Here is a 13,488-nt window from a genome sequence, read left to right on the forward strand (position 1 = left end):
CCCGTATTTTGGCTTCAAAATCGTAACTTGTTGCTGCTGTATTTCAAGTCTGCATTCCCGACCTCTCATTTGTTCCACGATTCAACCAGAGTACCAGCAGATATGACCTGGCATGGCCAAGCGCGTAGGGCGTGCGACTCGTAATCCGAGGGTCGCGGGTTCGCGCCCGCGTCGCGCCAAACATGCTCGCCCTCCCAGCCGTGGGGGCGTTATAATGTCACGGTCAATCCCATTATTCGTTGGTAAAAGAGTAGCCCAAGAGTTGGCGGTGGGTGGTGATGACTAGCTGCCTTCCCTCTAGTCTTGCACTACTAAATTAGGGACGGCTCGGTGCAGTGGGCTAACAACCTACTCACTTAAATACTTGTTGAAGAATCCGCAAGCGATTGCGGCCCTATGTTCCTTGATGGAATCTAATGGTGATAACTAACCAGCAGATATATTTATTTACACTATTTGCATCACGCGAAATTAGCTTAAGCAATTATCATGGTTAATGGGAAGTATGTACCGAGTGTATGTAGATGATAAAAAGAAACGGTTGATCACGTTTCGATGGTTTTACTATGAAGGGAATTATTAATACTCTTATAGAGACTAAAAATTATCACTATAAATTTAAAATAGTCTGATTATTTATGTAAAGTATAGGTCTGCTCCGAATAACAGGGTTGTAATCTTCAAGTTATTGTTGGTTACTATTGAGTGTAACTTTCTTACTTACTATGGTTTGTTGGCGTGTATTGACAAGAAAGTCATGATATCTAATCAAAAACATCTTAGGTTTAAAAAAAGATGCGGCCAAAAAAGAATTGAGCATGCGACTTAAAGAAATTAGCGGCCGAATGGTAGCTACATTTATAACAATGATAAGAAATATTAATTCATCAGTTAACCAGGCTGGATTTTAATTTTGTTTCTTTAAGTCGCACACTAAATCCTTTTATTGGCCGAAACGTTTTTTAACACCTAAGGTGTTTTTGATTAGGTTACTGTGACTAGTCTTTTGGGCTTTAATGATGTTAGCTAGGCCTGGCATGGCCAAGCGCGTAAGGCGTGCGACTCGTAATCTGAGGGTCGTGGTTCGCATCCCCGTCGCGCCAAACATGCTCGCCCTTTCAGCCGTGGGGGCGTACAATGTTACGGTCAATCCCACTATTCGTTGGTAAAAGAGTAGCCCAAGAGTTGGCGGTGGGTGGTGATGACTAGCTGCCTTCCCTCTAGTAAATTAGAGGGACACTGCTAAATTAGGGACAGCTAGCACAGATAGCCCTCGAGTAGCTTTGTGCGAAATTCCAAAACAAACAAACTTTAATGATGTTAGATAAACACATAGGTTCAAGAAGTCTTAAGGGAAATGAAATAGAAAGTCTATAATCCGAGCGCTTTCGAAAGATGGACTTTTTTCCTTCATGGACAAACTTCAATCTCATCAAAAACCCAAAAATTTATACTTTTGAACTCAAAATTACCGCGGGTCCCCCAGTTTTAATTGCTCTTTTAATAAAAACTAACTTCTGTTGATATATTCTGTTTAGTTGCCCATGAAACTTTAAATTTTGTATTTTTATCGTCTAAGTCAATGTTTGTTTCACATAGAACATTATGATAACATGACAGTCATGTTTTATGCTTATCAATGCTGATTTAATTTTAACGTCCTGACATAGCCATACATTTATGGTACTTTTAAATAAGAAACACAATCAGTCATTTCCAGCACCTAAAAATTATCAGTGGTTTCATTATTATGAGAGTACAAAAAGTTATCCAAATCATGACAAAAATAACGAACACGGAAAGTTCTGAAACAAAATTCTAAAGGAAAACCATTAGGATGGGGAGGAGGGGGTTGTCTGGTTTGTTTTGAAATTCGCACAAAGCTACCCTAGGGCTATCTGCGCCAGCCGTCCCTAATTTAGTAGTGTAAGACTAGAGGGAAGACAGCTCGTCATCATCACCCACTGCCAACTCTTGAACTACTCTTTTACTAACGAATAGTGGAATTGACCGTAACTTATAAAGCCCCCGCGAAATTAAAAAAACAAACAAACTATGTAAATATAGTAGTATAGTTTGTTGTCTGTACATGTAATTACTACAGTTATGTATTATAATTTATCTCGGACTAATCTTCGATTTATTATGTTACATACACTATGTATTAAGATTTCAAATCGTGTGAAATTTTAATTTAGAAGTTAATTAAACATCTATATGGCTAACAAGATTGATATAGCGTTTTTCTTTCTTAATACAAATATATTTTAACATATAAACAATAATACAATTTGTAATAACAGTTATTACAAATAATTATTTATATACAGACATTTTATAACCTCATAAATAATATTTAGTTACGACGAGTGCATTAATTTTATGTTGATACACAGATACACTTCACATGACGGGAATGTACTGGCTCTATTCTTGTTTGGCCTAACGCGGTTTACAAGCTTACTTTTAACCGGGCAAGCTATACATCTAATATCTTCGTAGAAATACTAACGCCCGAAGTTAATTATCTGAAGCTGAACGTTTCGTAATGTTCGAAATCTATAAACGTTCCTGGTCAAATATCTACAGTTTTCAGATCAAAAAGCGTTTATCACAACTATAGCTTCCGAGGCTTACTGTATACCGATAGTAGCGACAAACAATACTATTCTAAACTATCTCTTGGCGTCTTGGTTTATAAACTTTTTTAGGAGACGTTCTCGAAAGTTAACTTGGGAACAGTACCGTAAATCACTAGAATTATATGTACATCTAGTCACATTGTTGATTCTTTCTCTCGATAATCTTCTGTTAATTTAAAGAATAGGCGGGACTTGCGCAATACACATTTAACAATATAAGTTACACGTATTTCTAAAAATATATTTAACTAAAACAAACATATAATAAACGTATAATGTGAATGGATCTTCATCGTAGTTGTCCTGGGCTCGAATTTTTGTCGCACCAAAAATGCTCACCCTTTTAGCCGTTGGAGCATTGTAATGGTACGGTCAATCCCACTATTCGTTTGTAAAAGAGTAGCCCAAGAGTTGGTAGTAGGTGGTGATGACTAGCTGCCGTCTCTCTAGTCTTACACTGCTAAATTAGGGACGGCTAGCGGAGATATCCTTCGTGTAGATTTGCGAGAAATTCAAAACACTCTAAATAAATCATCGTAATTGGTAAGAAGGTTCACTGGATCCATGAGGAGATACACACACATTTTCAGTTTTGCCTTTTTAGGTTTTATGGGCGTTTTCTACAGTTAGATATAAGAGAAGTAATTTTTCATGTCCGAATATAACTTTTCATTAATCACGAATTTACGTTTGTTCAGTCTGGGGAACGGGTAATCTAATTAGTTGCTAAAAAAAGTTATATCCGAACTATTTAGGCGTTACATTGTCTCTTTCCAATTGGTACATTAACTCGTAAATTGATCTTAATGGGATAGAGGGCGCTGAATAACTCGAGTTAGTAAAGTAGTAACTAACTGGCTATTAGTGAACAGTAATTGCTTTTCAATACCACAGCTTATCTCCTAATTAATTCAGTTGTTAGCACTACGAACTTTATTTCATTTATGACTAAATTATCCAAAACAAAATGGAAGGTGATGAGGTGTCGCCAGTGAAAGGGAGAGGACGAGGATTTTTCAAAGAAAGGAAAGATTTACGCCAACCTCTACGTGAATTATCAGAAAAGTTTCAACCAGTTCAAGTTTCTCCTGATTTGAATCAATCGCCAGTGCCTGCGGTACATTCTACGATTTCCACTTCCAGTTCTTATTCCAATACCACAAGTAGTTCTTTTTATATCAGTAACACTGTTTCTGAGAGTCGGGAAGAAAATAACAGAAGCTCTAACATTAGAGTATGCGAAAATACTGTGCAACAAGCTGCTTCTGAAGGTGAAGGTAAGACAACTCGGAATTGTAAGCATTTTAAAACAGTGCACATATAAGTTTTGAAAAAGTTGAATAGTATGGTTACACTGCACAACAACTTTTTTGAAAAGTTTTGCTTCCTGAAAAGTTTTTGCTGATTGTGACAGGTACCTGGTGGGTATGCACAAATTTAGTTTTGGTTTTGCTTCATCACTTAGGAACTCTGAGAAATAGACAGTTAACAGTTTACCGGCGAAAACGTATTTAATTGTGTTTAGGTTTTAATACGCTATTGAGTTCAACATAATTAAAAGTGTTTTCTCCTGATTTTCGTTTGTATTCAATGTCTAGTGCATCACGTTGCAGTGTCCAACAGTAGTCAGCAAGCATTGACGAATTCCAGTTGCACTGATATCGTTTTTCCATTGTAGTAATGTCCTGGTGAAATTGAAGATTTCAATGAAATGGTACGTGATGGGAAAATTTGGATGTGATTTTTGTGATCAGCAACCAAATATCTATAAGGAACACCCAACAGTGTTCAAGAAGCAAAAACTTTGTTGGGGCAGTGTTATTGATACCAAGTTTTTGGTAATGTTTTCACATTGGTTGAGAGTCAAAATGTGCAAGCCACAACATATTTTACAGTAATATAGTAATACTGTGTCATTTAACATGGTGTGTTTTTGAAATTGGTGACAGTTTTCAACTATTCATCTTACATTGCTGATTTAACAACAGTTCACAGTAGGGGAGAGTAAATTAGTGGAGACAATATACATAGTACAGGAATACTGAAAACAAAACTAGATTTGCATTTCATTTTCAAAGGTTATGGAAACACAATACCTGGAGTACATAATCATTGTTAAAAGGCAGTTTTACTTGTGAAGCTCATTATACAGCTTTCCTGTCTTTAGATATCAGAACATAAAAATATTTAAATATATTTTCTGAATTTAGATTCATTTTAAATTATGTCTGAATATTGTACACTAGATTGTAAGAATAAAAAGGAAGGAAAGACTGCTGTCAAGAGTAATAGGAGGACATAACTATTACATTTGGTTGTTGTGTTTTGATGAAGGAAAATGCTTTTAGTAAAAGTAAGGGATTTTCTTATTTTTTCATATGAATAGGATTATTTTATGTATAGGGAATGACATTAATCATAAAGCCATAGTTATTGTTGGGAACATAAATAACAATTGCATTTATTACATGGATCAGTGTTACATTTTGAGAATTAGGATTTTTATTGGGAGATGAATAGTATATATACCTGTCTCTGATTGGAGGATCATCTTAGAAGCATTTGGTTTTTGTTATTGAAAAACTTTATAAAACTTTCTTTTTGAAACTGATTGATATTCAGAACTTGTTGTCTTTCTATTAATAATTTTATTTCTTACAAAGTCATGAATTTCAAAAGTACTGCATTTCTATCATGCCTTTTTTCCTAGTTTTTGTTTCTCAGTTTAGTGTCTAGGTAATTGATAAGCCAAAGTACAGCTTTGTAGTTTATATAACATAATATACAGGCAGTATTCTTTTTTTCTCTAAGCAATGTCCAAAGTTGATTTAGCTATATGGTAGGTTCTTCTAATTATCATAATGAGAAAGATGTTTTTAATTCACTATCTTTCCTCCATTCATAATTAACCTTTCTTGACTTGTACTACTCTCAATAGATGCAAAGTTTTGATATTGCTAGCCTTGACACTCCCAACTGCTCTCACTTGAATACACTTAGACATCTGCATGCTATTATGCAAATAAACATGCAGCAACCCTACACCAGTAGGAGTGCAATGTAACTGCTGTTGTAACTAGCACCTTCTCTTTCATGCAGCCATAATCATTTGAGAGTGGGTAGCACTTACAAAAACTACATTGGAAATGGAGAATTTGGGTGGGAAATGTGAGAGAAAATAGGTATCTACTAGAAGTAAGGAAAATGTTAGAATTTGATTACTTTGTCAACAGCGGGATCTAGAAATGTCTTTTGCATTCAATATACTCCAAAGTTAAACCATGCCTGAACAACAATACTGATTTAGGAAATATTGTAGTAAAGTAAGATATCTAATGTATAGTTCATGAATGCCTGATTTTGAGAAAAAGAAAGAAAATGAAACACTTTCTATTCTTCAATAAATTAATGATTCCTCTTTTAAACTTGTAAAGTGTTTGTTTTCTCTACAGCTGAAAACAACACATTTTATAAGCAAGTCAACCAGTAAGAAAAAAATGTTTTTGCAACTCAATCTAGTTTTCTGAATCAGAAGTTTTTGCCTTCTCATTGTATTGTTTTCACAACATACATCCACCACACCTAAATCAGGGATCTTTATCCCATCACCTCCCAGAATAACCATTGGTAAGATTTCTTTAACTCTTGGTTTCTAAAAAGAAAGCAAGTCAAAAGGTCTTAACCTATCTTCATATGATAAACATTCTATCAAGGAATTATCCTATTTAGCCCTCTTATGAACCTAACCAGTAAGTCAGTATCTTGTTTTAGATAAGATCAAAATGACACACAGTGTTCCAAATGAGTTAGCTAATTAAAGATTTGCTTAATAAAATAATTACCTCTTGCAATCAGTGTACTTCCATTCTACAGTTTTATTAACATTATTGTGCACAACAAAGTATGCTGCTTTGATGGCTTGATTGATTTCCATTTGTACTTAATATGAGTTCCAAAAACGATGTCTTGCACTTATATAATATCCCAAATTTTGATTTTGGTTTCATTCCAGCAAGCTACAACAAAATATACCTTTTTGTGAATTGTATGAATTTTTACTTAAAAAAATAATGTGGCACTTTTAAAGAAGAATAAAAGTTAATAGTCTTGGATGAAACAAACCCATTTGTTTCTTATAGCTTCATTACAAAGGTAGTTTCCAGCAATTCCAGGCAATCATTCTTTCTCAACTTTGGTGTATTGTAATTGCTTGTATTTCAATCATTACTTTGCTTTTTTCAACTGTGTAAGTCATAATGGCTTCTAGTTCAGTAGGACCTCAAATAGAGAGCAGAATAAAATGATAAAAGCTTAGCTTGTTGGTATATTTCTAAGAAAAAAAAATATTTCTTAACAATTTCTGCCACAATGCAGGTCTGATTGTTTGTTTTAGCTTGCAGAGAACTTGCTTTATCATTTTATACTTTTGTTTTATTATTATTAGAAAATTTTTTTTCATGGAACAAGATGAGGTAGGCTTAGTTGAATCACTTTGACCATATCAACTTTCATTAAACCAGTTCAGGCTGTTTAAAGTACTGATTACATATGAGCACTGGCTGCATTGTTTAGTGTCTTTTAAATTAATTGATTAATCAATATTATGACTAATTGGTTAATGTCATGAAAATAATCAACTAATTGAAATTGATGTTTACAAATATTATTGTTTTCAGTTATTGCAACAATTAGTTGAATAGAAGTATGTTAGTATGTTTGTTTGCCATGAAATGCAAAGCTATATAGTTAGAGGGAAGGGGACTCCTGATTTGAGGGACTTGGGTTTGATTCAATTGCCAGTAAGCTTGCTCACCTTGTCTCTGTTGCAATAATGTTAAGGCTTTCTACTGCTGTTACTAAACTTGTACTGTTGAATAGAGGGTAGGCATTTAACTTGCAACACTTACTACTAACTCTCGCTATTGTGAGTGTTGAATAAAGTGTAACTTTACATTTTTTAGAATTTTACTATGTTTCTAATATGTAACTGTAACTGTTCTTTAATGTTGTATAAGCAGAAATGGATTTAGTGGGGCTAGGACTTCCCTCCATTTGTTTTCAGAAATTTGGAAAAAAAAATAGCCAGTTGTCTTGATATTACTGTGTCAGTGTCCCAGTTAGATTGAGATATTAATTATCATAAAATCCTTTATGAGGTTTTCTGAAGTTAACATTAGATAAAGAGGACTAATGCATTTTTTTATTTGTTTCACCCTTTGCTGTGGATTGCAGTTTTGTCTATTCTAGGCTCATCAGTATAGCTTGGATCAGAAACAAAAAAAATACATGATGAGGCATCTTATTATGGTGATGCATATATAAGAATTATGAGGTTTTTCAAGTCCTTTTTTAAAATTTTCATATGTAACCTAAATAAATTTAGCTATGTGAATAATAATAATAATAACAATGCATTGTGCTGAATTTACTGTTCAGTATTATTACAACAGACCATTTGCATATATTACAGATTTATTTTTTCATCAAAGGTATGATTGAAAATATCTTTTCCAAAAGATTCTACTTTGAAAAAAATAACTTCTTTAGTGTGTTTGAAAATACTGTATATTAACACTTCACTTATATAATCATTTTTCTCAACAAAACATTAGTCATGGTTTTCTATGATGAAGTGTTATGCATTGTCCCACTATGGATTGCAATTTTTGCACCACCTTGTAGATTTTAGTATAATTTCAAGAAAAAAATAATTAGACATCATATTTGTGGGTGTGAATTCTCATATCAGTGTTGTTAGCAAGTCTACTAATCTTACTTTTCCTACTCCTTTGTCATCTAGCATCTCTCTCTGGTTGGGAGGTAGGCCATTTTGGTTGATGCTATCTATGTTTTATTGGATGAGGAATGAAGACATTCATTTGACCTGGGGTGTTTTTTCTAGGACTTCACAAATTACTTTTTTTGTTGATCTTGGAAAAAATTTGAATTGTATTTCCTAGCACTTTATTTACTCAGTTGATTTTTCATGAATTTGATTTGCACCCTATTCCCTTCATCCAATTAATCATTTTGATTTGTGAGATATTAGGTCTTTTCTTAGTCCTCTTTAAGTCTACTCCTCCTTTGATAGTGCTAAGGGGGACTAATTAGTTTCTCCTCCTTTCTTAATTTCTGGTTCATGTTGAGAGATTTACTTTTTCATTATGTTTCAGGATGAATATACAATTTATCCTCCTTAGTCTGTTTGCTTACCTTGGGTTTCTGCTTCCAGGAAGTACATTTTTGGCTGCTAACATGTTGATGTCACAAGTTGGAGTTGTTGGCATGTTTGTAGGACTTCCTGTCTCCCCTTCTAATATTCTCGTAGATCCATTTTTCTAAGTCTCTGGAAATTAGGAAAGGGGATACATCCATCTCTGCAGTACTTTTGCTGTCTATTTCTCACTTCTGCAATATATTGTAATTTGATAATTGGTTTTGGACTGTCAGGCTTGAGAGTGTTATGTGACCCACTTTCCCTCCTTTTGTGCTGAGTATCTCAACTGTATTCATTGGGATCCTATAGTTCCTTTTACTTTCAAATTCTTTACATCTTGTGCTTTTTTTGGGAGTCCCCCTTACCCCATGCCCCTTTTAACAACATCTGCTGGAGTATAAAGAGGCTAATGTGTTTGTTACAATCTTGTCTCTTTATTTTCCAAGGTCTCTTATATCTTGCTTTCACTGAATCTCACTTTGTAGTGAATGTTGCCCACACAGGTGTGCTTTACTCAATCCATTTCAACACCAAATCAATTTGATTATTCTTACCACTGATTGCAGCAGGCTCTGTAGAAATTTCATGTTCTATAAGACCATCTAAGCACTGACTGTATGGCATTACTATATTTATCACGAACTGACATTCATGGATTAAATGAGATTTTGCTTGTCTTGCCAATCATTGGATTGAATAAATTGGGGTTTGGTGGTTTTAAAGTTTAGGGGACTTGATTCATATATTGCATACTGTATCCAGAGCACTATTCCTCAAGACTTCTCTGCACACATTAACCCCATCCCTCAAAATTTACTAGTAGATCAAGAGAACACTTACCACACCCAGTTTCCAGTCACTAGGGTGATGGACAGAGGCTTTTTGTCCAGTGTGTTAGTGTGTGTTCCTAACTCTTGAAGATGAGGGTAAAGTTGGGGCCTTCCTACTTGAGTTCCTGGATGTCTTTTCCAGATGTCATTAGGAGTGACACCAACCCATTCATCATGTTTACTGTAACTATCATGCTTTAAACAAGCCTTCATGTGCACATATGGTGGTGGTTGGAAGTATATTAGTTTGGACAGCTGGATATGACACTTTATGCTGGTATAATTTGTTTGCTGTTCTGTCACTTAGTGCCTTTCTATCATATTTGAGGCTGGAATAATAACATAAAGTGGTAACTTTTTATCTAACTTACCCCAAAATGGTAGTACCTTATATATTTTTTATTTTTCAATTAATTCTTTACATGGGAGAGCAGTCACCTTCCCAAAAATGTCTGTCGGCAGTGAAGGGTGATATAGATGTGGGATGTAGTGGGCTTGAGCACCCTCATCTTGCTCTCCCTAATTTCCATTTCTAATTCTATATCTATTGCTATTCTTTATTTATTATGTGAGACTGGCGAATGGAGGTTAAGACTGATAACTATGTATTCCTACAGATGTGTGGGTCGTACAAGGGTGCACTTGTTCCAGAAGTTTTGCAGTTTTCCATAAGTGTGCTTCATTTTCATCTCAGAGCACACCTGTTCATTATGAGTGGTTGCTTTCCCTATGGTTTCAATTTTATGTGCCTAAACTGGCCTTTCCACCTTTGCAATATTGGATTCATGCTTTGTGTGAGAGGAGGTAAGATCATATTGGAATTTAACATTTTTTAAAACTTAAATTGTATTTTTGGTAGGCCCTCCCCTCTTCTCACACATTTCCTATTGCCAGTGTTCTCTTCTTGGAATATGCCAATTCTCAAAAAGGAGGGTTAAGCAGGAAAAGCATGGGGAGCCTGCTGTGCTAGTGTAGGTGGCATATTATTGGTGGAGAGTAGTCACATGAAATACATATGTTCAGACAAAGCATGAAGTTTATGGAGTACAAACTGGTGCACTGGTTGTGAAAACGTTTCTCCCAATGATTAGAAGGCAGATGAAGGTTAAGATAAGTGAGACAGTATCTATTGGAAATAGTTTCAGTGCAAAATAAATGTTAACTTTTAACTTTGCATTCTTTGATTTTAGAAAAGTATTATTCTATGTATAAAAAATATAAACATAATTTATAGATTTAATTTTTTTCAGAAAATGTTTTCTTGGAGCACATAGTATTCATAAAAATAATACAAATTTTTTGTGAGTTTCAAAAACAGAAATCTTTTTGGTTTTAGGTCTTACTTCTTTACCAGTTTCACAGAATCAACCAGCAAATTCAATACTTTCACCACTTGCAAAAGAATTTATCCCACAAAACACCATTCAACATTCCGATACATTGCATCCAGATTATCAGGTATTTTTGTTGTTGTTCCTTTTATCAATAAATTGTTAATACTTTGTGTAAAGTAGGACATGTGATGCTCACTACAAAGAGCCTAACTATAACTTAGGATATAAATTATTATTACTAGTTTTATCAAAATTGATTTGTGTAAGAAATTGTTAGTAATATTTCCACAACTATAATCACTTAGGAAGAAACTTTTGTTCTGGAATTTTTCTTTATACTTTTTTTGGTGGGTTAAACTTCACATTCATACTAAAATAATAATCAGTCTATTGTAAAAGTCTGTGCAGTAAATACTGTGTATTGTTTGTTTCATTCAAAAGTTTTTATTTGGCAGTGGGATATTATGAGTGTCTACTTGAAGGATTGGTAGAAATTCTCCTAGTGTTAAATAGTGTTATTTGTAATCACATATTCACTGTTTCAGTCTGTTTGATAGTAATTTTATGCTTATTTGCTAGTGATTTATCAACTAAACACTGTAAGTTTGTTATTTTCAGGTAATTGTATTTCATAATCACCATACGAAATATGACCTATTAGACAACATGTACTTTCCTTGGTGTGGGTTCCTGTATGTGGTGAGGGGGTCCTCCCAGGGAAGGTTCTGTTCTTTCATTTTACCTTCTCTGGAATCCAAACATCCACCCACGTGCTTGCCATGTATTCTGACCCATGAAGGAGAGGAGAGGATCCTGGTGATTGAGGGATCTAACCCTAATACTCCACTTTGACCTTGAATTCCTGTACATGGGTGGCACCCCTGGGGTCAGTCAGCTGGTTCACTTGGGCTAGGGTCAACCAAGTACAAGTATTGGATGTTCTCAACAGGTGTTGTAGACATTGTATCTGATGCTAGTGTTTGGATATAGTGCTCACGAAAACCCTGGCATTACTTTTATTCTTGCTCTAAGTGGTTGGAAGAGAAAGAGGTGCAGTGTTTGAAGACAATTCAAAACATTACTCACCCTGAGGCTCGAAAGTTGCTATTCACCATTTCATTTCAGATGTATGCTGCTGAATTTGGCTCCACTACTACAATGAGAGTGCAGATGGATCTTTCTGTGTCTCCAAAAGTATCATTCCGAAACCATATGAAAAGTCTTTTGACCTCCATGGTTAATAAAGTTGATGAATCAGTGTCAACATCCATCTCTGTCCCTAACATTCCTTCCAGCGAACCCCAAGGCCACTTCCTTTGGTTCTGGGTATGGGCCTTTCCTTGGGTACATTTTATCTCTTCCCAAGATGCAAAACAATCATTTGTTCATGTTCTGAGTTGCTGGAATCCTCTTCCAACAGCAAAGACCTGCCTGATTAACCCAGGGCAGGATTCGTGGAAATCGAATGATCTCCCTCGAATAAAGAAAAAAAACATGACCAAAAACAGAAAGGCTTTCCATCAAATTTGTATACACAAAAATAAAATTTCCTACTTGATATTACGAAACTGTCGAGGTCTATGTTCTAATCTGGATGACAACTTGCATGTCTTTCCATACAGGAAACACTTCTGAAACCTGCCTAAACAGCCACCTTATGTACAGTCACTTCTGTACAAAGAAAACTGCCAGGCTGTGTGATGGATGAGTGCATGGAGGGGTAATACTGTTGGTTGGTCAGTGTGTGCTCACTCTGTCTTTGTAACTCAACACACCCTTGGAGGCTGCAGCCATCCATGATTTCTTGGGTCATACCATCACTGTTCTCTCAACCTGATGCCTGGAGAAACCTATGAACAATCAGCTCTTGATGTTGTCATTGAACAGTTGCCATCTCCCTATTTAATCTTGGGGGACTTTAATGGACATCATCCCCACTGGGGAGGTGCTGATATTGATAGAATGGGTCATTCTGTAGAGGGTATGCTTTCTGATCACAACCTTTCTTTTTCAATACTGTTTCTTATACTTATTGTCATGCTTTAGTCAGTTGTTTACTATTCAGTATTCTCCCACTTTTCATTGAGGGTTGACAATAACCTACAAGGAAGAGATTATTGTCCTGTAATTTTGAGAGAGACTGGCTGTAGTCGATGCCACCTAACCATTGTGCCCCGATGGAAGCTGGATCAAGCCGACTGGCTCTCTTTCTTTGCTCTTGCAGAACTTGATCCTTCCATCATCTGTAAGCCATCAATAGATGATTGTATGGCTGCAGTAACTGACTATATTATACAGGCAGCTGCTCAATGTATTCTTAAGATATTGACATGCTTTCCACTATATCCTTGTCTGTGGTGGAATCCTGCCTGCCATTTGACACAGAAGGCTCAAAAATGGGCCTGGGATACTTTTGTATGTATCCCACACTTTAGAGCCCCATCGCTTTCCAGCAGGCCCATCCA

General features: G+C 35.4%; 1 protein-coding gene across 4 annotated transcripts in view; it reads left to right on the top strand.

Moving 5' to 3' along the window:
• Positions 1-3,445: 3,445 nt before the first annotated feature.
• Positions 3,446-13,488, top strand: part of LOC143223366 (polyadenylate-binding protein-interacting protein 1-like) — a 59,406-nt gene continuing 49,363 nt past the window's right edge. For 3 of the 4 annotated variants that reach the window (XR_013012881.1, XR_013012882.1, XM_076451266.1), the window contains exons 1-2: positions 3,460-3,919; positions 11,026-11,147. Coding sequence is in view for 2 of the 4 variants with exons in the window: in XM_076451266.1 (XP_076307381.1) it covers positions 3,610-3,919; positions 11,026-11,147 (432 nt within the window). In the remaining 2 variants the exon portion in view is untranslated. Of the gene's footprint in view, positions 3,920-11,025; positions 11,148-13,488 lie in introns of all 4 variants that reach the window. The other variant, XM_076451265.1, reaches the window with a different exon arrangement.

This window comes from Tachypleus tridentatus, chromosome 8 (assembly GCF_004210375.1).
Source record: "Tachypleus tridentatus isolate NWPU-2018 chromosome 8, ASM421037v1, whole genome shotgun sequence".
Lineage (NCBI taxonomy): Eukaryota > Metazoa > Arthropoda > Merostomata > Xiphosura > Limulidae > Tachypleus > Tachypleus tridentatus.